The 25995-nt window shown below is 35.4% G+C and overlaps 1 protein-coding gene across 11 annotated transcripts in view; it reads right to left on the bottom strand.

The window, feature by feature from the left end:
- Positions 1–1991: 1991 nt before the first annotated feature.
- Positions 1992–25995, bottom strand: part of FLRT2 (fibronectin leucine rich transmembrane protein 2) — a 77055-nt gene continuing 53051 nt past the window's right edge. For all 11 annotated transcript variants that reach the window (XM_083839803.1, XM_083839807.1, XM_083839804.1 and 8 more), the window contains one exon: positions 1992–24157. In XM_083839803.1, the coding sequence (XP_083695929.1) occupies positions 21740–23728 (1989 nt within the window). In that variant the 5' untranslated portion in view covers positions 23729–24157 and the 3' untranslated portion in view covers positions 1992–21739. The remainder of the gene's footprint in view (positions 24158–25995) is intronic.

Here is a 25995-nt window from a genome sequence, read left to right as displayed (position 1 = left end):
TTCTGTTGAAAAATAAAAAATAGCACAGAATTTTCAGAATAAAAAAATTCTTTGCCTGACTAAGAACTGCTTAGCCCAAGAGAAAGAGATTCAGCCAGACTTGGAAAACCGTCATAAAAAATGAACTGTTAATACAATAAGTTTGGAGGAATCTGCTGGGAAGAGCAGGAATTAATCCTTGAGAGGGAAAGTGTAGGGACCTATCTCTAGTGGAAGTTCTGTGCTACTTGCAGGCACACTTCCTGAAATAGTGACTCTTCTGCCATGATAAATGTAGAAGTGGATGACAGCATAGATAGAGTTGCTATCCTCAGCAAGGCAGTGGTAGCTAAGGATTTAGGATCCAATCACTGGCACAAATACTGGGAATTCAGGGGAGACATGGGGTGAGGATCAGCCCTGCTGAATAACACCATCCTCATCACAAGACAATTTTATATGCCATAAAAATAACTTTTTTTTTTTTTTAATGTGAAAGACCTTATCTTAATGTGCCATTGCAGGTATTAAAAAAAAAAAAAAATCCTCATGTAAAATTATGTTTGTGCAGAGAATTACCTCAAAGATGAGGGGGATTACTAGAAAGACTTGTATTTCTGAGGTACTCAGGTACTAGCAGGCAGGATGAAGTAGGGTCTGCTGCCAGCTTCTGGGACCAGACCTCAAAAACTAAAAAGAAACTGCTTCCAGGAAAGACCCATTCACTTCCTCTCTTGAATGGTCAAGTAGCCATTCTGAATGGCTTTCACAGTCATTACATATGCACTTATGGCTCCGGCTAGATGGAAAAAGAATACCTTACCTCTAAGCCTGGCACTAATATCTTAAAACAAATGTTTTATCTTTTCAGATGCAGGGACAGCTTTTATGATCCTAATATTTAAAGACATAAAAACATGAAATTTGCCTCCCATTATCCAGGAAAAAAAAAAAAAAAGAAAAAAGAAAAAAAAAAAGAAAAAAAAAGATAAATAGCTATTTTCAATACCATACTTAAAATTAAATTGAAAATATATGTAACCCAAAAGATTACAATGGCAGCATAGTATTATCCAATTAATCTCTGGCTATCACAATGAATATTCATAAGTTCATAAGTTTAGACACGTATATAGAGAGAAATAAAACAGAAGTCTTCAGATCTCCATGGAGATATTCTGTGAAGCAGCATTAGGTTGAAGGAGGAACTTCATATATTCAGAGCATTGTGTGGTTATTTAAATTCCACACTGCATTTGTTGCAATTAATTGTGATCAAAGGCCTAAGGACTTGGACAAAGTGGTACAACTGGAATTGTTGCAAGAAGTCTTTTGAAGTGGAGGACTTAATGTTAGCCCTAATCCTTGGAAACTACTTTAAGATGCAAAATTATTGGGAGGAAAGCCTTTAAGTAAATGCGCAGGTCAGGAAATGTCAGGCAATGTCAGGAAGATAAGGTCTGGAAGGTTTGAAAACTAACTAAGGCTTGAGGGAAAATTAAGTAGCCCTTGTGATACGATAAGATTTTGAAAAAGTAGTTTCCATATGAGTTTACATAGGCTCAGCCCTATGACAATATTTGATTTACTTCATTTTTTCAAGGTAAATACTTTAGCAGAATCTCAAACATTCAGCCATCTCAACCAAATTTCTATTGGGTTTGATCCATTTATATTTCAGATTCTGCTCAAACTGTCCAAATCTGCATTCATAAATTGGAGGTCAAGATAGTACCTCCAGGACTGAACAGTGCAGAATTTAAACTTCAGAAAATAATCAAACAATTTACCAGGACTTCATTACTTTGCCGATGATTATTTTGGTGGCAGTCATTAACAGAAGTAGCTGCAAAGAACACTCACATCAGGTTGGAGTTGTCTTTGAAAAACTGTATCCTGGTTATTAGAAGAACAGCCAAATTATTCACAGTTAATACGTGGCTTGAGTAGCTTGAGGAGGGAATTGGTGAAAGCCACAGTCGATTAGATTACTAAAAACCAAAACTCAGTAATTAAGAAAATTCTTTTAATTGTGGAACCATGGTGAAGAGCATGAATCATGGAGGCATGAAATAGGAAACTATTCTTGTTACCCAATTTTCATGGAAAATTATTTTCAATAGAATTTTTGGCAAAAAATAAATGTGGAATTCACCTTACCTAATTGTAGTGAATGAAGCTGTGAAAGTAGGCCACTGAAGTAAAGGCAACATTATTTTTACTTTTTTTTTTTCCCAATTTTAGTTATTGTGTGAATTGCTGGAAAAGAAAATGAAAGTTTCAGTACTTTATCTTCATTTAAGTTGCAGCGAAATATTGAAATTCGACTATGTCCCTGGAGAACAGAATTTATTTTTTCTCCACATTTCTAGGCCTTCATAAATTAGAATGATTTCTGATTAACAAATATACAAAAGAGAGTGTGGTATCTTCTTTTAGAAATTATTTGATTTTATCACTAGTGGCAAAACTGATAGTTATGGTATTTTGCCATCTTTTAAAAATTAGAATCAAGTAAAAAATAAAATCAACTCTATTTCCTCCCTAAATTTAAAATTATTTGTGCAAATAAGCATGATATTGTGTGATTGCCAAATATTCAGTAGCAAAAATAAAACGAAGACCTGGCAAAATGTTTTTTTAAACTTTTAATTATTTTTATACTTGATTTGTATATTGGATAGATCGATTCATGGCTTTTGCAATGCATGGACTTTGTAACATTTCATTGAATCAGCTCATTCCATCTGAGATCAAGATGTTCCCATCCTCCAGGTGAAATAGGGCAGATATAAACTGCATTTTGTTCCTTAAGAAATAATTGAAATTTTAAAAATCATTTAAATATACATACAAAGGCTGTAAGCATTTCTCTAGAAGTGCTGTTATCAGTGTTAAGTGTAAGTAAATTAAAAGATAAAAATGTAAACATTCTGAAGTACTGAAAATGGCCTTGAATTCAAGGCTGTATAACACAACATAGGTTACTGCATAGCTTTCAAACAAAGGCTCAGATCAAACCTTTTCTGAGAGGTCCCTCAAAGTATGAGTTAATTAAAAGCTACATTTAAATCTTACTATCTTGGGCACATCTATTTTGATTAGCTTACACCAAACTACAGGCTATAAAGTTTCTTCACAAAGACATCTTTCTAAATGCAGAGAGTTTTTCATAAATGTTATGTTATCCGTCTCTTAATGTTCGAACAAGACAAAAGGTGATGTTTTGGGTGAATTACATTCTCCAGTATTATTTCCTCCTTTTACTCTTATTCCTTCTGGTTTTAAAATTGTCAGATTTCATTCTTCAACAAGCCTTATGTAATTTTAATTTTATATAATTTATAAATAAAAATAATAATATATAAAATTTATATATTTTTAATCTCTCCTTCTCTCCTTCTCTCCTTCTCTCTTTCTCTCTTTCTCTCATTCTTTCATATATGTGGCACTGCTGTTAATACAACTCAAAACACAACCTTTTTGATATTCTTTTTCTTTTGTCTTTGCTTACCCTGTTTTTCGGTATTCAGCTTCATCTAGTATAATTCCTTAGATGATTTTATTGCAGCACCACTTCATCATTTTTGGATTGATTTCTTTATAAAACAGTGTCTTGCATCTGCCCATCAGATTGTCAGTTGTACCTGCAATTTTATTTTTATTTTTAATGTATTTGTTCATTGTTTTTAAACAAGTGGGAGAATAAAAGGTCTCAAAGAGACAGTCAAAATGTGTGAAAATTGATGACTGGATAGGTTGCAAATACTCTGTAAATTCCCCTTCTCAGAGAAAGCTAGACCCTACTGGGTAATCTGCAGCCCTGCACTGGCTTGTCACTACATCACTACTATCTCTCAGTCACCTACAGCATCTTTTGCCTGTTCTCCAGCTACCTCCATATTTAATAGAGGGTAGGTAATGTGGAAGGTACAGAAAGGCAAAACAGAAATATTGTAGTAGAGGTGGGCAGTAAGCCATAAGAAGGGACACAGTGCAAATGGGAGGGGAAAAAAGAGGGGAGAGAAGAAGGGAGAAGAATATGGCACATATGAGAAAAATTCATAGCAGTTCAGCTTCATTGCTTGCTTATGAAACTGTTTTATTGTGGAGGGAGAACCCTGGCTGGGATCTCATACATTTCAGCAGCTTACAGTACATTTTGGGGATGAATTCTGTGATATGGCCAGTTAAATATTCTACAGAACCAAAGTTAATAAAAGGAAACAACAAGGAACAAGGAAGAAGAGTAAAAAAAAAAAAAAAATAGTATGAAGAGAAACGGATGCAGGGTTATAGTATTTCTTTATACCTGGAATACCACATCTTCCACATATAAACTGTGCAGAATTCCACATATAAACTAAGCAGAAGGGAAATTATTGAAGTATTAAAAGGAGAAGCTGCTAATATATATATATATATATATTAAGGAAAGCAAAGCAGTTAAAATAGCTAACATTTAGATGCAGTAGCATGGCTGAGAAATATTTAAGTCAAAACTGAGCAAAGCTTTGGAAAATAAACTATAAATAAACTGACAAATGATTTAATGTGGCTTATAGGCACACGTATAGGGATTGGAAGGTCACAGAAGTGTGACTGGAATGCATCCTTCCCCTAGTTAAAACATAATTCCCCAAGCTTTAAAAAAATATATTTTTGTATCATATATGAGCTGGAAACACAAGTCACATTCAAGAATAAAGTAGAAAAGGCATATGGAAGACAAACAGCTGAGCAATGATCAGAAGCAAAGCAGCATGTTCTGGAGTTTGTTTTTACTATATTAAAAGACTGTTTTGCAAACAACTTCAAATTGTTTCATTTGATCTTTGGAGGAATGAAAGCAATGCTAGTAGGCTTTTCTGTCAAATTCTATTGACTTTTTTTTTTATTTAGCTTTTTTTTTTTAAATCTTCAATATAAAGAATTTTGGAGCTGCCATACAAATATGCCTTCAATTATGTTAGCTATTTGAAAATTCAAGATAAAATAGCTATTTTGAAGGTCTACTCATTTCTATCTGTTCAGCAAAAACTTTAACAGCAGAAACTCTGAACAATATACAACAGTATATTGGCACTATATACAACAGTACATTGAGTAAAAACAGAAAATGCTTTCTTTTTCCTCCTTTAAGAGAGAAAGCTTTTGCAATATTGTGAAGGCTAGCTGCTTCTAATGACCTGACAACCCTTAATTAAAAGAAAGTAAAGCCCATTAATCTACTGCAAATTTACAAATACACCAAGTAGACACACTTGATAATGTAAGTGACACAACATACAATTAGATGGGGAAAAAAAAAAAAAAAGAAGAAAAAAAACAGGGAAAAGTTTTCCTTTTAAAAAGAAGGAAAGAAGAAATCTTGTCATTGAGGATGTTCTAAATTTAAATAATTGGATCCAGGCTTCATGATTTTAGGAAACCTACTAAGAAAACATGTTTAAGTAATGGGAACATGGAACATGCCCTATACAACAGAGTTGCAGAGGTGTACTAAAGCATCCCATTTAAAGATTATATAACATTTGCAATATTTGTTTACTATTGCACTTGATCTTCAGCTGGATTTAGGATCCTCTTGTCTTTATGTGAGTGAAGAACTGACATAAATTACATAAACCTTATGCATCTTAGAGAAAAATCGAGTGATCTGAAATATCTACCTTCTTAAGAGTAAGCAATGATTCACCAAGTTTTTCACTTGGAGAACAATTTCTCAATACAAGACTTAATTGTTTACTTCAAATGTTTATATAGTTATACTTTCAGAATCTGTTCAGAAAAAAAAAAAAAAAAGAAAAAAAATAAACAGAACATAAGAATAAGACTTTAGCAAAGTCCTGTGAGAAACGTAATCCCATTAGGGAAGCCAACCATCACACTGAGAAGGATAGTGTCTTCTAAAGTGGAATTGGCAGGTTGTAAAGATTTCTCAGAAATAGATTTTCCCTATCTAAGATTGCTGAATCACTGCAGGCTCTATTACCTACTTTGGCATGGATTTCTGCAGTACCTTTTCGTTCAGGATGCTTTATTTAGACTAAATCATAAACCTTTAATTGTAGAGAAGTGGTAGTTGAAAACTAACTGAAAACCAAAACAACTATAACAACAAAACATAGATTTAATTAAGTCTTTAAACACTTTAGGCCGTTTTATAAGTATATCAACAACTAAGATAACACTTTTGATTCTTAAATAGATTCTTTTTTATAATACTCAAGATACTCTAAACTAGGATATACAGGGACTGTATTGCAGCATTTTTAATACACATGCTATCTGTTTTATCCCGTAGCCCAGTAATACAGTATTTCCATTGCTAGTAATTGATGACAGGATGTGTACTGAGTTTATAAGACCTCAGTACTGCAGCTTGTCAGGCTTATTTTGTCTGATCTTGCCTCAGTCTTCCTGGAGCTTTTCTTTGACGTGGTTTAACTGTAACAATATTTTTCTCTCATGATCAGGTGACAATGCCTTGTTAGGTTTAATACCCTTTATCTTCTTATGTTATAACCGTAGCTTTATATATATAATTATAATAAGTAGTTATTCTGTATGGAATGAGATACTCGTGACTCTAATGTAATGGAGAAATGCAGAGAAATACATCCCTTGTATGATAACAGAGGGCTTGAGAAGATAATAGTTCAGTTCTAAGGAACCTTCACAGATTATCTAGTCCAATTGACTGACCTCTTCTGCCCAACAAAAAGTTAAAGAATATTACTGAGGGCATTCTCCAAATGTCTCTTGAACACTGACAATCATTGAGCGTCGGCCACCTCACTAGGAAGCCTGTTCCAGTGTTTGACTACTCTCACAGTAAAGAATTGTGCTCCATAGGTGCAGCTTTTTGCCATTCCCATGCATCCTGTCATAGGTAACCAGGGAGAAAAGACCAGCACCTCCCTCTCCGTCTCCCCTCCTCAGAAAGTTATAGAGAGCAGTGAGGTCTCTTCTTATCTATCTTTTCTCCAGGCTAGACAACCCCAGTGTCCTCAGTCTCTTTTCATAGGACAAGACTTCCAGCCCATACACAGCCCAGCTAAAAATGGCAAAATAATAAAAAGCAGGCACAGGATACAGTATAGGGGAATAAAGGCATGGGATGGTAAAAGATGTGTCACAGGCTGGCACTAGAGAAACTGTGTCAATAAATAATTCATCAATGGTCAGTTAAAGAAATGCAAACATGGACAAAAATGTTTTCAGGGATACCAAAAGTGACCTATAAAATAGGTAGTAAATTTGGATGTGATGTCAACTTGCAGACCCTTGAAGAAAAAACATGGTTCAAAAGAGCATAAGGAAACATTGAAATGACCCCAGCAGATCCTAAAGTTAAGGAGAAGAACCAAGCAATGTCAATACTGTAGACTTTCCAGTGACAGATTTGGGATGGTGGTGATTTTCCATATAATATCCCACCAGACAGAAAGATGCTGAGGGGTGGTGGAAGGGTGAGCATAGCACCAGGAAAAAAATAAATAAATAAAATTTAAAAAGTAGCTGCTGGTAAGTGTGTTCTAGCTGTATTGTTATTGATTTGATGTTGTTGTTTTGGTTTTGTATATTGGTATCCTTTTCTTTATGTTCCTTATTTTCTTTTCTTTTTTTTCTGTTTTAGTTAGATGCCAACTAACTCTTTAGTTAGACTGTTAGTGTTTTAATTATACTAATAATGACCTCTTGGCTTTACATATAACTGTTGTTTCCTTTCTATGCACAATGATTTTAAGAAAAGACTGTGATGATATATTTCCACTGTAGTTTGTATATATCTTTACTAAGATCCTGTGGAGTAGATACATTAAGGTTAAAGAAATATTTTGTTAAAATGGTGAGCCAGGCTGTTATCTCCTGCTGAGATAGGTGAATCTACTGTTTTTCAGTAGAGGTCATACAGGTGTATATGGTAAAATAATATAAATGCCCAGCTTTTACATATTGCTTATCCCAAATAGTCCAGTAAAGGACCTTAGTCCCTTAGAAGCACAATCAGTCTACATGAAGACTTAGGACCACTAGCATTTTCATGTCCAATATGACATGACATTCTCTGTTAGAATAATTCTCTCTCAAGAATTCAGTAATGTGATCCACAGATCATTCCAGCCCTTTTAAACTCCTGTGCAATCCACGTTTTGCTAATATCTTTATTAAACTCAAGTACTCTTAATGGATATGGATTTCCTATTAAAAATATGAATATAAACTATTATATAATATGTAAAAGCTGAAGACTTTAACATTGACTCTGATTCCTTTGTAAGTTCCAAAAGCTTTGACTTTTGTCAGTTTAATTTATAGTCCTAGAATGTTTTGAAATATAGAGTGGATGTAGTTAGTGAACAGGAACCAAAGAATATGGAGCTAAATTCATAAACCAGGTTTAAAATTCCTCTATGTTGTTCATGTTGCCCAAAGGGCTCATAAACACACTAGAGTTGTGTTTATCAACACTGATCCTTTTGCTGATACACGTCAGATTGGAAGTTGGAGACGTGGAAAGTAGTGTGACACTGAAAGGCATGGTGATGGTCCATTATGCTGTTGTAATCCCCCCCTTTCACGGCACCTGCTTTACTGCTCAGGTGTGCACATGGGGCTGCCTGCAAACTGCTCTGGAGTCATCAGCAGAGAAATGAAAGGACCTGTCATATTTTTTCTCTCTCCCTCTTGCCCTGAGAAGAACCTGCAAATGGAAAAATACAACATATACTCCCCATGATCTGCTCCAGTCAAGCAGGAAAAACAAAAGGAAAAAACGTGAGCAAATCCAAGAGAGAATAACCAAAGAACTGTCAGGTCTGGGAGCAGCTAATAAACTAAAGGACTGGAATTTAACATAACTAATAAACCTTTCTAAAGTGGATGGTTTCTGAAACACAAGTTTTAAACAATTATGGGAAATATTCTCTGAAGAAAATTGTGAAGATCATAATGTTCATTAGAAAATACAACTGCATTTTAGAGCAAGCAGTAAATTCTAACATAAGGAAGTTCTTGTTATTTCAGGCATATAATACTCTGTACCCAACAGGGTAATAATGATGTTTGTGCTTTACTCATAACTTTTCTATTTTTTATGGTTATTTCAATCGCATTCTTCAACAGCTGTCAAAAGCTACATCCACATGAGTACCTATCACCTTTTACAATCAATGTAACAATTCAACAATAACTTTACAATTTAAAATTAAGATCAGCCTTTAAAACACTGATAAATATTGTCTCCTGATCAAGCTCTGTTTGCTAAACTATTGAGGCTTGCAGAACTTTATCTCTAAATAATGAATCTTCTATAATTTGCTGCAACTTAGCAGACATTGGTATCACTGGGAGGAAAAAAAAAAAAAAGAGTGATTCTAATTTAGAAAATGTATAGATATATAGCTGGAAAAATGTACCTATCAAATATTCATTCTTCTCAATCCAGACAGAAAATTACCAGTGGTCTATTAATACAGGCCTTTAAAATAATCAGCTACTCTAATTAAATCCCACAGAGAGAAAATGTTGCTCAGATACAGATCTTTTGCATATTTACTACAATTGTATATAAATATCCCATATTTGAAGAGATTTTTTTATGTTTGGACCCATACTTATTTTAAATGCATTTTGAACAAACAGTTTCTGTCTTCCAAATCCTTTTTTTTTTTTTTTTTTTCACAAATATTGCTTTAGCTCTGAAGTTTGGAGTAGCCTGTTACAGAAACTTTAGAAACTAGATGGAAATTTGCTACTCATATAATTTCATTTACTAGCAGGGATGAACTCTAGCTGAAAAACAATGACATTTACCAGCAAATTCTAAGACAATATGCAATTTATATACATTTCTATTTCTGAATATAAGAGAAAGATTTAGTAATATGCATGCAATATTATGGGTTAAAAACAAACCCTGAAAACCCATAATAAAAATATTTTAAATTGCACTGGCAGGTATTTGAAGGAGGGGTACATCAGGTTTGCAGATTTGCATGAAATCTCGAGCAACGAATAAGGCAGGAGTCCTATGAAAAACACAGTACGCAAATAAAAAACTAAGAATTAAAGCAACATGTACCTGTACAGGGAGGCTATCCCATAGCCTGGAATTGTTTGCTTTAAGTATCTGATTTCAACCACTTCTACAAAAGTTTAATTTGTACCATATTTGTTGTTGCTTGTAAGAATGCATAGGGACTTTTGGGGAGAAGCAAATTACTACTTTACAAATCTTTTACAGGAAAAGCAGCTACTTTGTTTTGTAACTTCTCTTCATGTATGGTACAGAGCAGAATCTCTGAACCTTCAGAACTGCAATATAAGCATGAACAAGAGTCCTTTTAACTGCAAAGTTAACATATTTGGCAGAAGGAGGGTAGCTTGGGGGGGTAGGGAAGTGTCACAACTACAAGAGCCTGTTTAGCACAAAGTCAGTCAGTGAAGGAGCCTGTTCTTAAGGTATTCCATGGATGACTTGCCTTTTTTTTTTTTTTTTTGGGGGGGGTGGGGGGAGGGGGAGGGTAGAAAAAAGTAGAACCTCTGTCCCTCATCCTTTCCTCCTCACCTTGGGAGAGATAATATCTTTATTCCAATTTATGACCTCAGGAAAGAAAGGGTAGATATGTTTGTAGATACAAGAGGAGTGATCTTGTTTTTCCATTAGGGTTGGCTCAGAAAGCAGTAGTATAGGTAATTGGAGCTAGTTATGGAGCATACAGAGTTTGGCTTGTAGGCTATCACATGGCTAGGCATACAGTAATTGACCCTAGGCCAGTAGCTCCTGCTCCCAGTCCTTGAATTTAACATTATTATTTGTTTTAATTATGGGGTCAGGATACCTAAGCTGCATATGAACAACAGAAGTAAAGTGTGGGGTTTCCATAATTCATTTCAGCAGCCATATGCAAGGGGAATATCATGGAGCAAAGCAAAGGGTGTCAAGGCTGTCGCCACGTGTGACATTCCTTGCATATTTGCTGAAAATAGAGAACATCCAAAATTGCAAACACTTGCAAATTTCTAAGTCTTCTTGTAATGGCACACTTGCAATGTGGCTCATTTCAGCAAGATCTTTTTTGAATAGTTAGAGTAAGGAATTGAAGAGGACAAATGACAATAAAAGGTGGGCAATGGAGAACACTGATCATCTGTGTTGCTAGATGCAAATACATACCTTCAGGTATGAGGGAGGCCCTCATTTTGGACATCCCACAACAATCCGATATATAAAAAAGTTCTTCATGAAGCATAAGGTGAAGATAGGATATCGAAGGATATCGAAACACTTGATTTTTCCCTGCTTGTTCATACTGAGTTTTTGTTATATACTGACTTTTCCCACGTTCTCCTCTGTCTGTAGTTCAGCAACCACTCAGTCCTGCTATAAAATGACTCCTCATTTGTGCTTTGTGCACTTGGAATTATATTTCACTGCATTGTATCCACTTCCAGGAGTTATGTTAATCCTTGTACTCTAGCACAGAGGCTGTCAAAGAACATACATTATTGAAAAGATGCTCTCACCAATACTGACAACACAGTTCTTAAAAACTAAAAATAAAAAAATATTCTATATCTTTTCTCTCTCTGTGGAGTGTAAGTGGAACGGAAATGATGCATAAATCTAGAGCAAAAGATCGGTATAGGGCTGAACAAATCTGTATTTATACACACAGGCATAGCATATGTCTGTATATATTATGTATATGTCTGAGTATCTAAATATATATATAATAGTCATAAATACAATGTGCTTGTGTGTGTGTGTGTGTGAATGCCTTAACATATGTGCAAAAATGGTGAGAGACAAATGGTGCAGTAGAAAGACACAGAGCAAATTGCTTCTGCATCAGCCCAAAATTGCAGGCAGTTAAGAAAGCAGCATTTCTTGTCTTGTCTTAATCTTAAATAAAAACACTTTTAAAGACAGTACCTTGTGAGGCAACAAGCAAAAATCTGTTCTCTAAGCCAATCATGTTAGAAAAATGTTGACATGGCATAGTAGAAATGATGTAAATGCAAGGGGAATTGTAGGATTGGTACCTCTGGATTTTTGTCTGGGTATGAAGAGAGCTGAAATCACAGTAAAAGATCATTACCTCATGACAAATGGTTCACTGTACTTCCAGAATTTCTGCAGCTTAGCTTTGCTGGTTAATATGCACTAGTGTTTGCAACTCTAATATAGCTCAATTTTTTTCCTTATATTGTGACAACTAAACAATAGTACTAACTGCTTAGTTTCAAACATTCAGAAAAAAATAATTGGACAAGAAATGGTAGAGAGTAGTAATAGACATCTAAACTGAAAGCAGGAGTGTCCAGTCTGACTTCTAACCTGCCGAGCACATCTGCTGTGGCTTGTAATTTCATTTGTCAAGCAGCTACTAATATTTGCACTGATAAAAGGATAGTCATCACAGATGTAACCTTTCAAGCTTGCCTTGTTACATACTCTTCTTTGAATGTAGTGCTGTACCTGAAACTCCAGAACTTACAGGAAATGGTAATTAAGAGCCCACAAAATAAAATAAAACTCAGATCCTTCCCTGATTTGATAAGCATTTTGTTGCAGACCTCCAAGAAGATGTAATGAAGGTACCTTCACGGGGTCCTGTACAAACCAGAAGTCCTGCACAGTGTTGCAGAGGACCTGCACTTTCCTCTATTCCCTCCTGAAAAGCTCCAACTCTAATTCTGCCAGTTTCCCTAAGTCATCAAATAGAAATGCCGTGACTCCAGTTATTTCTCTTCTGTTCTGGACACTTAGTTTTCTGAGACATCTCTGTGAAGTAGCTGACCTCCTCCTTGATCACTACAGAAGTCAGTCTGTTGCATCTGAGTGAAGAAGAAGAAATATTTGTCCCCTTCTTTGTACAGATACTGGTAATAATCTGTAATAACTTAAACATGAAATTCTTATAACCCCAGATCTAAGATTATCCAATCTTCCCAGCAAAACTTTCAAATGTGATTGCTGCAATTAAATGTTGAAAAATAATGAATTTAACCTAAAATAAATAGTGAAATCCTTGAAGATTTTTTTTTCTTAATTCATTCTTCTTACATTTTAAGTCTTCTGTGAAAAAGAAGGACAGTCTGGCCATTGTTATAATATTAATAGAAACAATTTTAAATTTGCTCTAATAACTCAATTCCATTTTCCATTTGTTCTTAATGTTAAATTATAAAGAGGAAATCCAAAACCAATACAGAAAGGTATAGAAATATAGTTAACTATAAATTTGTTGTGAGAGTAGGTATCACACAGAGAAAGTAGACTACCTCTCACACTTTTCACATATGACAAATTATATCAGTGCATGAGAGACCTCATGCATGAACATGGCGAATTAGATCTGAGAACACCATCAACCTGATGCTACTCCCTGTAATCAAGCAAAAATAAATGAATGACTTCAAGACCTACAATGCAGGCATAAGTGAAAATCTGCCTAGACTCATTACAAGCAGAATAAATACTTAGTAAGACCTTTAATAAGTAGAGCTTCAATACATTTTTTTTCTTGTTCTGAAGTATTCAGCTGCACATTAGAATAACTACAATAATTTGGAATATCTCCCCCTTCTCAGATTTCCATTTATTTCAAGTCATATATGTGTGGAAAGTCATACATGCTTTTCAGCAGCTAGTAGTAGTATCTAGTACTGGTGAGGAAGGATTTTTTGAAAAAAACTAAACAAAACACTGAGTTGTTTATGCATTGCTTCTGCAGTCCTTACTTACAAAGACATACTAATGTTCTGCTTGAATAAATTATGTTCACATTAACATATACTACAGTACTTTATTTAACAGCTCTCAAATTTTCTTAACATGTTTCTTTAATGGGGAAAAATTCCTAACATTTGCATTGGAAGTCAGAGAGCGATGAATTACATACTGGTTCCTGAACAGTGAATACACAAACTAGTTTGTGAAGATATATGAGGTCAGGCTTGTAAGACTCATTTAAATCATTTGACTTTCAGGTCAAGTCAAAATTTGAAATTCAAGTGGGTTGAATTCAAGTGAGTGGGTTAGAAATTTGGAAAGACTTATAATAACTAGAAACAGAAAGCTATTATAGTTTGCCAGTCATCCCTTTCTCCACTCTTTTTTTTTTTTTTTTTGTAACCACTTCTAAAGCTTTGAGAAAGTATTGTGCATTTCCTGTAAATAATAAATTTATTGCATTTTCTTAATTCTATTCATTGAAAGGTATCACAGGTATTTCTGGGAAATTCATTGTTTTGGAATATTGTATATGTTTTAGAAGTGGGCCTAAATGATCTGAAAATTACAAAGGAAATTTTTTTTAAAGAAAAAAAAAAGGAAAAATATAGTTATGTTACAATCATATAGCTATAAAAATAAAGAGGAGTATCTCTGTATTCTGTCCATCATTACTACTATATTTCTTCTTCACTGGACGAAATTTCTTTTTCCTTCATCGATAGTCTGTTTCAAAGTATAAAAATTAGGTTATTCCATTCTTTAGGTACATTTTTCCAGTCCTCATCACAAAGAATTTTATTTATCTGTGAGATCACCTGTTCAAAGTTTCTAGAAGTTGAAATATTGATCTCACTTGAGAAATACAGCATTTTAATGAAATCTTTCTGGCAATTGTGCTTTTCAAGAATAGTCCTGTTCACCTTAACACTTTGATGATTATTCAGAGATGTCTTGCTTTTGCACAGAGCATATTCAAGTTGTAAACACAACAGTTCATATGAGTCGGATTTTCCATAATAGTTTATATGTCTTCATTCTTCAAGGCATTCTATGCTTAGAAAAACAGAATAGTGTAATGAGCATGACTTTTGACTTCGTCACTTCTATGTATGAATAAGGTAAGTAATGGACCAATTTAAGAAAGACAAGATTGTACTTATTCTATATGAGATGCCCCCACAAAAGTGTAACTATAATATAAACTCACACATGCATTTTTGTAGTCACGCATGTTAGCTAGCACATGGAGTTTTAAACAGAAAATATGTCTACATGTAAAAGAACATTCTTGCTATGCTCAGTGGCCTATTTGGGGATTTTAAAGTCTATATTTTGTGTGGCTTTGGACTGGGCAATGTTGTGCTGTACATATTTCTCTCCTGTCTCATTTTCTATGAAGTATTTGTATTTCATTCCACCCCTATCTTTTCAAAAGAGATAGCAAGCTTATAATGTGATGCATAGGCCTTCTGTCTTGCTTGGTAAGTGTATTTCACACAAGGATACAGTGTGACATTATACAATATAGCATACTGGATTTTTTCAATAATCCTTCTGACATATTCCTATAAATATTCTGATTTATAGTTGAAATTAGTGGGGCAAGGAGTTCACCATAACACTGTACTAATTTGTTTTAAGAATGTAAATTATTGTTAAAATATCATCTACCTGTGTAACAGAATTTTTAGTGGTTCTTAACTTGAGCCTTTTTGACATTGGTACTTCAAACAGAATTAAAATATTTGTTTCATACTTTAATGACTGAATATAGTCTCTCCTTATGGCACCATAACTTTTCTTATATAGAAGCATCCTATTTAAAATGAGATAGTGAAAAACGTTGACTGAAAACTGTTGAAAAATACTCTTCCACATGCTTGATTTGAGAGTTCCTCGTAGCTAAACCCTCTGTAGAAAGCTCCAGGAACTTAAATACAAACACATGTATGTGTACAGCTACAGAAAACTAAGTTTACAACTAAATAAATGTAAATATTGGTCTCTACTAAGATAAATCACTGAGGGCTATTACCAGATTATCTGAAGAAGCAGTCTGTGTTTGTCAGGTGTTTTTTGAGACAAACAAAACCAAACCATTGCTTGAAAATGATGATGCAATTATTTTTTGCCAGAATACCGAAATAGTCAACAGTGTTTATATTTCTATTACATCTATTCTCCACCTTCCCATGGTAAAACAAGAAGTTAACTTAGGTACCAGGGTTTAATCTGTCTCCAAGGGAACATCAAGTTCAGGGAAGCATAGTAAGGGGAGGAGAGAGTAGTGTAGATGTGGATGTATTGCACAGCAGCTATTGTAGTTTTCCATGGCATTCAGGGTTAAGACAGAGAATGAGACAATTTACAGAGGAATTTTGACACTCAGCAGTAATACAGTTCTAAACTTTGAAATGACACAGCTTGTAACATTCAGTATTTCAGGTTCTATCAATGCCAAAAAATAGTTCCTGTATATGTAACTAGATTAAGGAGAATTTTAATTCCCAAGTACCTATAGCATCTTTTCATACATATTGTATATATTACCATATATGTTAGGTATAAGATATACAAAAATTTATTAAGGCTTATGTCTTAATGTTGTGCATTCTGAAAAGTCAAGAGCAATTTTGAAGGGAGAATTGGGAAAAAAAATCACATTTCATTTCAAGGAAAGTTTAAATAGATAAAATGTGGGTTTAAGATTGTCAAGGATGAATGTCAAATGCATTTTTCGAATGACTATGCATATAATGGGTCACAGCTTCCACATATATATTTGTTATAGATGTGTGTAGTTGTTTAAGTGCATCTACTATCTTCAAACACTGGATTACAATCTGTTCTTGTTTTACAGTGCTTTCCTATATGCGTATCAAAATAAATATCTTATAAACATAAGATTAAATCTGAGCAATTGAATTAACAAATGGTTTAACTCTTTGACAGACAGAAGATGAAAATATTTGTCCTTTAGAATCTGAAGAGAAGGTGGGCATACAGTAAAACATTTGAAAATATTTCCAGGACTGAAAGTACAGAAGTTGATATTTTCCTTTTTCTGTTTTCCTTCTCAGATGTTCACATCCTTGTTTTAATTAGCTTGTTCATATAAATACAGTAGGATTGTTGTATTTTTTTAAATAACTCTTTACTGAATATGTCAACAAGATAATATATAGTGTATAGTGAGATTTCGAAGTTAACAATGCGTGCAACATGGCAGATTGCAGAAAACAGATAATGCAAACTTCAAATAATCTATTTTTCCATGTTAAAGATAGAAAATATACCAAACACAGAACAGAATCAAGTGTGCATGTCTCAGTTAAAATCAATTTTATGAAAGATCTTCAGATATTTGGGACCAAGTGACATGACAAATTATTTAGTAGCTTGTGTTTCTGAGAGGATCAGAAGTGCCTCTCATGAGGCACACTTCCACAGAGCCCCAGCCAGATCCTTTTTGGACTAGTTTTCCAGATGGACCACTAGCCAGTGTCCTTTTAAAGATCAACACATTCTATGCTGTACAAAAGTTTAATGCCAAATGCTTCAATATTGCCTGTAGTATCATATGGGATACAAAGTGCCCTGTTCAGCAGAGTTCAGGGAAGGAGTGTTCATCAGCTTCATAGGATTATCTTTGTGTTTAGAAGAGATCATCAGGCAGTATTTGATGAGGCTTAGAGCCAGTAACATTTGGTTTTGGCACATTCTTTTTTGTTGTTGTTGTTTTTGTTTGTTTTTCCACTGAGCTAGAAAGATAAATCATGACTAAAACCATTATTCTCATGCTTTAAAGGAAAAAGAAAAAAAAAAAAAGAAAAAAAAAGGTTTAATATTTCCATGTTATAATTTAAATTGAAAAAGTACTATAAATGGAGAATTTAATGGGAGTTAACCACTTCACTGTCAAAAGCTGAGCCTGAACTTTCATTTCAATGTCATCAGTAAAGTGCCTTATGTAGACCCTTAAAATCATAACAACGATACAATATGCATAAGTACTTTTGCTTGCAAAATTAAATCAATACTTTTCTTAGAGGGAGAAATTTTCTCTCATGAAAAGAGAAAATGATTGAGAGAAAAATATAGTTGATCTATTCTAGTAGCAAATAGCATAAGCTATTGCGTTTTTCTTTTATCATCACATCCATTGTATTTCTTTATTGGCTTACAGAAAAAAAATTGCTAATATATTTTCATTCAAAAGTAACTCTATGCCTAAATATTCTTATGAATAAATTCAATAACAGTGTCTCCAGTAAAATCCAAAAGTCCATGCATCCATTAGGTGTTTGTTTCTGCTAACAAGCTACATGCAAGAAAGTGACAGAATCTGTGAAAACAAGGACCAGGTTGTAAATAAGTAAGTCTTCAGAAGGAACCATAGCACTGGACAAAGCAGAGTTGTGATACCACTTTAACATAATTTCACTTAGACTCTTATTGTATTCCACTCAGCAATCTTATCAGCTATTAACATTTATGTCAGCTATTAGCAGCGTACAATGGATGATAGATGAGATGTTGTATGTAAACCATTCATTTGTCCCCAGGTTCAATGAACCCTTGCAAATCAGGACCTAGGGTTTAGGGGTTTCTAATGAGTTGTATATGCATTCATTGAGGACTACTGCTCTATAGTTCGCTTCAGTTATTTGTGGTCAGATATTTATACTAAGTGAAGATGACCCCATGTTCATAAGCACAAGGAAAAAGCTACCGATTATTAAAATTTATATCACCAAAAGATCACTGTCCATTTTTAACCTTTTTTTTTTGTTCAAAAAAAATAATTTTATCTGGTGAAAACTGCTCATTATGTATTTGTCTAGATGCGTTTTGAAACCAAGCCTCAGTTGTCTGTGTGACTGACACTTCGAAACATCCCAAACTCTGCTGTAGGTTAAAATACATGAAATCTTCTGCAGCTGGGTAGCAATTAGAATTGGAAGAAGCATTCTTCAAATGCAACATATGACCTTTTGGTTGACTACAGCTGTGAATTTGTTTAAATAATACTCCCAGCTCTATCCAGGAATTTTGGTATAAGTGGCTTTTTACTTTTTTCTTTCTTTTTTTTTTTCTTTTTTTTTTTCAGAAGTGTACTTATTGAAAAGAAACTTTGTCAATATCACATAAAAATATATCTTTATCTTCATACCAAAAAGAAGCATAAACTATGCTGTCTTTAATATAATTTTGATTTTTTATCTAGGTAAGTCAGTAATACTCCAAACACACACATATATATATATACATTTTGTCATCTGAGATTAACCCAAACAGTTTGTGAATGCCTTCTGTTTTTACCCTATTAGAACAATAACCACATTTGCTGTCTTCAGTTTGGGCTTGTGGATCTTTCACTTAGAGTACAGCTGAACTCCCTGAATAAGAGATTTGCTACAAATAAGGCGCCTAACTCATCTTAAAACCATGGTATCCTGAGGCCTAGAACAGAAGATGTTCAAAGGAGTATAAAGATTCCTCCAGCATCAGTCATTGAAATATGAAATGCTAGTATGTGCATACATTCAAAGGATGCCTTTGAAATCAAATATATAGCTAGTTATTTCAGTGAAATTAAATGCTACATCCACACCCAACGGGACTCTCTGCCTCTACTTAATCTCAAAAAAACTTTTATGTATCCGGCATGCAATGGAAGTGTGCAGAAGCACAACTATCTGCTGCTTGTCTTGTGGGCTTTGGCAGCTAAAACACATTAAATGAACAAAACAAAGTATCAACCTCCCCATCATAATCTAGAGCAAATAGGTCACAGATAAAAGACTTTGCATAGACATCTCTACCTAGAAATACACCATTAGAAATCATGGCAGCCTTTTATTCAGCAAAATTTCAGTGACTTTACTATTACAGTAGCCACACAGGTTGCCTACAATACCTGTTATAGCTGGAGAAAATAACAAATATACAGAATATAGATTGGAATTTCAAATTGTGATTCTAAAAGGTGCTGGGGGGAGGATGCAGTTCTTTATATAGTGATTGTACTTTGCCATCGACCATAACTAGATTCATTGTGTTTTTGCAGAAAATGAGTGTTATCATACAATTTGAATTTGAGAAACTGCACACTCACAGACTGCTGGATTTCAAGAATGATTTGAGGAAATGAGCAAAGGAAAGGATTAAAACCCTCTCTCCCAACATAAGCAGCCTTTTAAAGTAAAAAGTCTAAGCATTGCACAGTGAAAGTGCTCCAGCTTTTACTGTCAATCCACTTCTAACAACTTCTCGTCCCTAGTTGGTCACTGTATAAAGTTTTATCTTTGGTTCCCTACTCCCTCAAAAAAAAAAAAACCTTTCTTTTTTCCTTTTTCTTTGTGAACTTTTCCCTGCCCCCAAGTTCAGAAGAAAGTAAGCTAAAAAAAAAAAATGGTGGGGTAAAAAAAAAAAAATAATAATTCTACCACTGAGCTGGCAAGAAATTCAGAGTTCTTGGCAGTCACAGATTTAGTGAAGTTGCTGGAAGATTGTATAATTTTGAGATCAGCATCATGGTTTTAATATAACCATGGTGTTTCACATAGTGCATCACTTAGAAATGATTCCAGCTAAAGAATTTGAGGGAATAAAATTCTAAGCCCACCTACTGATTTTAAAGCACATATCATTGTGGAAAACTTCCAAAAAGCTTAACATAAAAGAAGGGTAATTTGGCGCGACAGAGTATACTTATGTTCTAAAAATTTCTTAGTGTCCATCTGTGTTCACTTGAACAGAAAACAAACAGACAAAAAACTAATTTATACATGATTTTCCCTGCTGAATGTAGTTCAGTTCACAATAGGCCTGATGGCCTTTCCAGTAATAAATAAAGATAAAAATTAAAAATATATATATTTCTCATTTATTTTTTTGTTTTGTTTTGTTTTTGTATGTGTGTTTGTTTGTTTGTTTGTTTCTTACTTCATCACGAACATAACTCAGACCTCTAAATCAAACAGAGCTTGAACCATAAAAGTCAATGGCAACCTTTCCATTGGCATTATATTTTGCAACGTGTTTTCAAAATTTACACTTCTAGACTGCAAATTCTACATGAGTACTGCAGAGTTGGGAGTGCTTAGAATTTCTCTCTTTCAGGTTTCACCTGAACATGCTGTGTCAACAAATGCTGCCCTATTAAAGAGAGGTGCAACCTAATGACAACTATCTGTTACGTACTGATAACCTTCATCTCCCACTGAGACGGGTCAAAGAATGCCTAAAGCCTCTTAATCATAATGAAAAGCAAGAACAGTTTCTAACATAAACGTATATGATACTGGGGGACATTTTCAGAATAGCTTTTTCAAATAGGATTCAAGGTCACTTTGAGTTTGACACTGAGTTCTGTCTACCTGTCCTATTCCAAGCATATTGGGGAAAAACAATCAGACAAAAAGTAGCCTGTTTTGGTAGCAGTCAGAACTCCAGCTTTGAGTTGGAGGTAGGAAATACAGAACTGACAAAAGGGAACAGAAGTACTTTAAATTGTTTAAAGTTGAACAGTAACTGCTGGATTTGAGTCAAACGGGTTGTACCCATTTTATCTGAATTGCTTTTGGCCGTTCCTAGTGACCCTGTTTTAATATGCACTTATTTTCCTGTACTACAGGACACCTAGGAACTTAACATCCTTCAGACAGCTTCGACAGCAAAGTGGTTAATGGTTGAAGAATGAGTCAATCTTTCCTTTGCCATGACATTGGGTTCTTATTGTACAACCCTGTACAGTACTTAGCAATATTTTTTAAAGATTTAAAAAGCAAAGAGTTACAAAACCATTTGCAATTAACTTGAAATAGAAAAGATAGCACTTTTTTAAATCCCATTATATAGTACACCGTATAAATTACAGAGTATTCAAATGCATAAATGCATCTGTGTAACATTTATCAAATGTAATTTTTTCATTGTTGTTGGGGGGGCATTACTTTTTCCAGAGTTTTTTCTCTTTGTCCTAGACACCCCCATCTCCCCACACTATCACGTATGACAGTGCTCCAGGTCTGAGACATTGCTGTTGCAGTATCGCATGTTGTTGGGGATGTGGCAGTCTGTGTAGTTAATGCCCCCGTTTGGGGTATATATGGGCTGCAGTCTGAAATCTCCTTTAAGGAGCTGATCGTTATTTAAGGAGACGATCTGGAAGCTGGTTTCCGTCATCTCCAGGATGGAGTTGTCCTTCTTGGTCCCTGCCTCACAGTAGTCATCTTTCCGACGGCCCCGGTTATATTTCCACTTCTGGGAGGTGTAACGCCCCTTTTTGTGCATGTGCCAGCAAAAAATGCTGAGCAGGACCACGAGGACAAGTATCACTGCACCCCCAATCAACCCTGCCAGCAGAAATGGGGAGCCCAGGTTCTGAGAAGTTGTCTGCTCATGGCTGGAGGGGATGTTGCTGCCATTGTTCAAAAAGGAAGCCTTGGTTGTGGCTTCTGAACAGACAGTGTCTTCTCCTGTTCGGTAATTATTGTAAGCATCCAGTGGAACCAAGCAAATCCGATAGGTGGATTTGGGCTCCAGATTTACCAAGCTCAAGTGTTGCTTCTCACCACTAACTATACGCTCCTGAACAATTCCTCCTACCAGACTATGGCCCATTTTAACCCATGTGAGTTTATATGCCATCACGGTAAAAAGAGATATCCAGTTAACCTGGATGCAAGTGTCATTCACAAAATGGATAGAGAGTTGAATCCGTTCAGATATAGGAGGTGTCACCCTTTCTCTGTCCTCCCTGTCAGGCACAGTGGGGAGCGTGACTATGGTGGGAGTCAGAGGATTATACCTGCTACTTGGGGGAGGAACGGATGAGGGGGAAACTAATGTAGTTGGCTTGGCTGTAGCTGGGACTGGGGTGATGATAAGTGGCAGACCAGGAGTGGTGGTGGGGCATGACAACATATTCATATTGAGTTCCCTGACTGCCATACCTCGGACCTGTTCTGGTCGCTGGCACATAAAACCCCGTACATTGACGGAAGAAGGAATAAATTTGAGCCATTCAGTGACCCACTTTATACTGCAGTCACACAGCCAGGGATTATTCCTTACAGTGAGTTGTCTCAGGTTGTGGAGATTATCAAATACACCCTTTACCAACATCCGAAGCTGATTGTTGGAAATATCAAGACGTTCCAGTTTATGGAGTTTTGAAAAGGCTGTAAGTGGTATATGGGTTATCTGGTTGTCCTGCAAGTAGAGCCTTAGCAGATGTGTACCTGGAAGATCAGGAGGAGGGTAGGTCAGTGAATTCCGCACTATTGAGAATTCCTTGAGCTTGGAGAGGTGGCTGAAGGTGCCTTCAGCTATGCCTTTATTAGTAAGGAGATTGCCATCCACAATCAGACGCTCCAAACTTGTAAGGTTCTGGAAGGCCAGGTCTGAAATGACAGCAATGCGGTTTTCATCTACTCGAAGTTCTTGTAAGTCCACTGGAAGGCCTACTGGTACGCTGCTTAAGTGATTCTTGGACAAGAACAGAAGCTTGAGGCTGATGGCTTCTCGGAATGCCCCATCCTCAACCCCAACAGTGGAGATGGAGTTGTCATCCAGGTGCAGTTCTTCCAGCTTCAATAGCTGAGCAAGGGCAGCCCGAGAAATGGTCTGAATGTTGTTTTCCTGCAGGTGGAGAACCCTGACATTCTTGGGCAGGTTCATGGGGAATTCATCCAACTGGTTGCCATACAGGTAGACCGTGTGCACAGACTGAACATTGTGCAACTCTGCAGGAAATCCAGCATTATTAATTTGGTTATTGTGGAGGTAGAGGACGGTTACACCCTCTGGTATCCCAAGAGGCACTGAGGTCAAGCTTCGCTCATTACAGTAGACAAAGTTTCGGTCACAGCGGCACACTTTTGGACAAGCCACAGTTTTAGAGACCTGCATGTAGAGCCCCAGGAAAAAGATAAACCATGATTTTATGAGAACAGCCCAGTCTGTGGGCCACATTCTAGTCCAGAAACCCATTTCTAATTTAAAGAAATAAAGTACCAAAGCGTTAAAGAACTGATAACAATAATAAAGCACAGGTAGCAAAATCTCAGGTCATTAAAATTGGCTCCGGTTTATGTCCAGTGTTCAGGCGGAGATAAAGTCCTGCAGGCTAAGTATAAAATAATCCTTTTACAGTTGGCCTACCTCCTACTTTTAATAAGAAAGCCACAGTCTTATTAGCCAGGGTTACCAAGTTTGTTGGCTTCCTCCATGTGTGCTGAAAGAAACAATAGCAGTATTTTTCCAGGTGAGCAACCAGTTAATTTAAAGCTATCAGAAGTTGTCTGTGTATGAGTTGCTTGGAAGGATAATATTTCCTTTGACTGAAGTCTGTTGGTGTTACACTCAGCTTTCTGAAGTCAGCAAAGTTCTCATATCAGCTATCTTCTGGATCTGGCCTTCCTGTTAAAGAAAAGAAAAAAGATAAAGTTGAATACCATGAAATTTTTAATAGGGAAGACCAAGCCCATTGGAAGACTATTCTAAGGCTGTGCTCTTTATGACTTTCTGGGGAAAAAAAAAAAAAAAGCATTAATATTAAACATTAGCTTAATACTACTATTAAATAGTCTTGAAATAGATTTGATGCAAAGTCATTGCAGTGATTGAAGGACTTTCAGTAACTTAAGTGAAGGCTAGAGCTATCACTTCTGTTTGAATATTGTATCTCCAATCTCTGTCTTCTCACACTGTTTCAACTCCTAAAACTTAAACATTTTACTGGACATTTTTGCTTAACTATTTTTTTTTTTCTTTCACAGAACCACTAACTCCAATGAGCTGCATTCACTGATGCCTGAGAGACTAGACTCCAGGCTGTCCTATTTAATCACACACTGTGGTTTTTTTTTTTCATTTCCTACCAGACTCTGGAATGTTCTGGCCCTATTTCCATAAAGCCATCGTGTGTATTCGCCTCCAGTTTTAATGCACACTGCAAGATTATTGCAGCTCACTACAGTAAGCTAGCTACGTATGAGGGGAGTCTTAAAAAAGTATGGTAATCTACAAGTACAAGATACGCTGCTGTAAGGCATATATTTGCTAAAACTGTCATCTTGATATCGTTACTAATGTGAACTGTGCTGTCAATAGACTTCAGAACTAGCATTCCACTAAATGAAACTGGCTCACGTCTGCTACATTATTGTTTTAGGATATCAGCTCAGACTACAGCAGTTTTTTCTGGAAAGAATTTTCTTTCAAACCATAAAGTTTAGATACTTTTAGTTTTGCTAAACTGTAGTCTGTGAATGGCTTCATACACAAATTTGTTAGTTCTAGTGTAGATGAGCTCTCAGCTTTTAAGCATACTTTTCAACTTTAACCTTCCCAGATTCTATTTGCTATTCAGATCTATAACCAAACAATTCAACTCTAAATCATGCAAAGGAATATACTGTATTGTTTGATGTTATCTTGTCTTATTATATGTTGTTTCAACTGACTGGAATAAAAACAGACTAAAAAGAAAAAAGGATGCATTTTACATACTTGAACTTACAATGAAATACGTAAACAAGTACCAAGCATCTGTAGACCTGAGTGTGTTCAACTGTAGTTACCTAAGCACAGTATTCTTCCAGATTTTTTTTGACCCAGCTCAAAATTCACTGGCTGTGATTTCATTAAAACAGAATTTCAGTGAACAGAAAACATCTTTAAAATTCCCTTTTCCTTTATTTAAACCATGTAAGCACCGCCCATCCTTTCCAGAAGCACAAGAGATATATCTTAGAAGTACATAAAAAGTTTGTTTTTTTTTTTTTTTTTTTCTGTTACAACTGCACAGGTTTTAACATGTCCCAAATGCTGCACGGGACTGGAAGTACAGAAAGTCTCTTTAGGAATCAAGATGTTATAACCCAGCAACTTTGTACTTGTAGATTACTGTATTTATTTGGAACATCATCAGGTATCAGCACCAAGTCTGGAACAGTTGGAGATAAAAAGCGAGTCCTGGAAAAGTCCTCTAGTTTATCATCATGCCTTCAAATGGCAAATGTACCATATGCCTATATTACATGCTGTCCTTTTCTGGGACAGCAGGTAGTAAGATTAACTACCCCAGTATTCAAGGCTTTCTCTCTTGCAGGCATATTTCAGTCAAGAATGGTTCCTTGACAATTTTGTAAGTTGATGTGGTTCTGTAGAGAAACTCTAACAGGATTACATCCTCACATGATCCTAAGTGTAACAGTTTATCCACCTTTAATATGTCCTGGCTCCTGTCTAGATCA

Source organism: Anser anser (assembly GCF_964211835.1).
Source record: "Anser anser genome assembly, chromosome: 5".
NCBI lineage: Eukaryota > Metazoa > Chordata > Aves > Anseriformes > Anatidae > Anser > Anser anser.
Note: the sequence above shows the minus strand (reverse complement) of the source record. Positions and strands in the feature narration are given on the sequence as shown.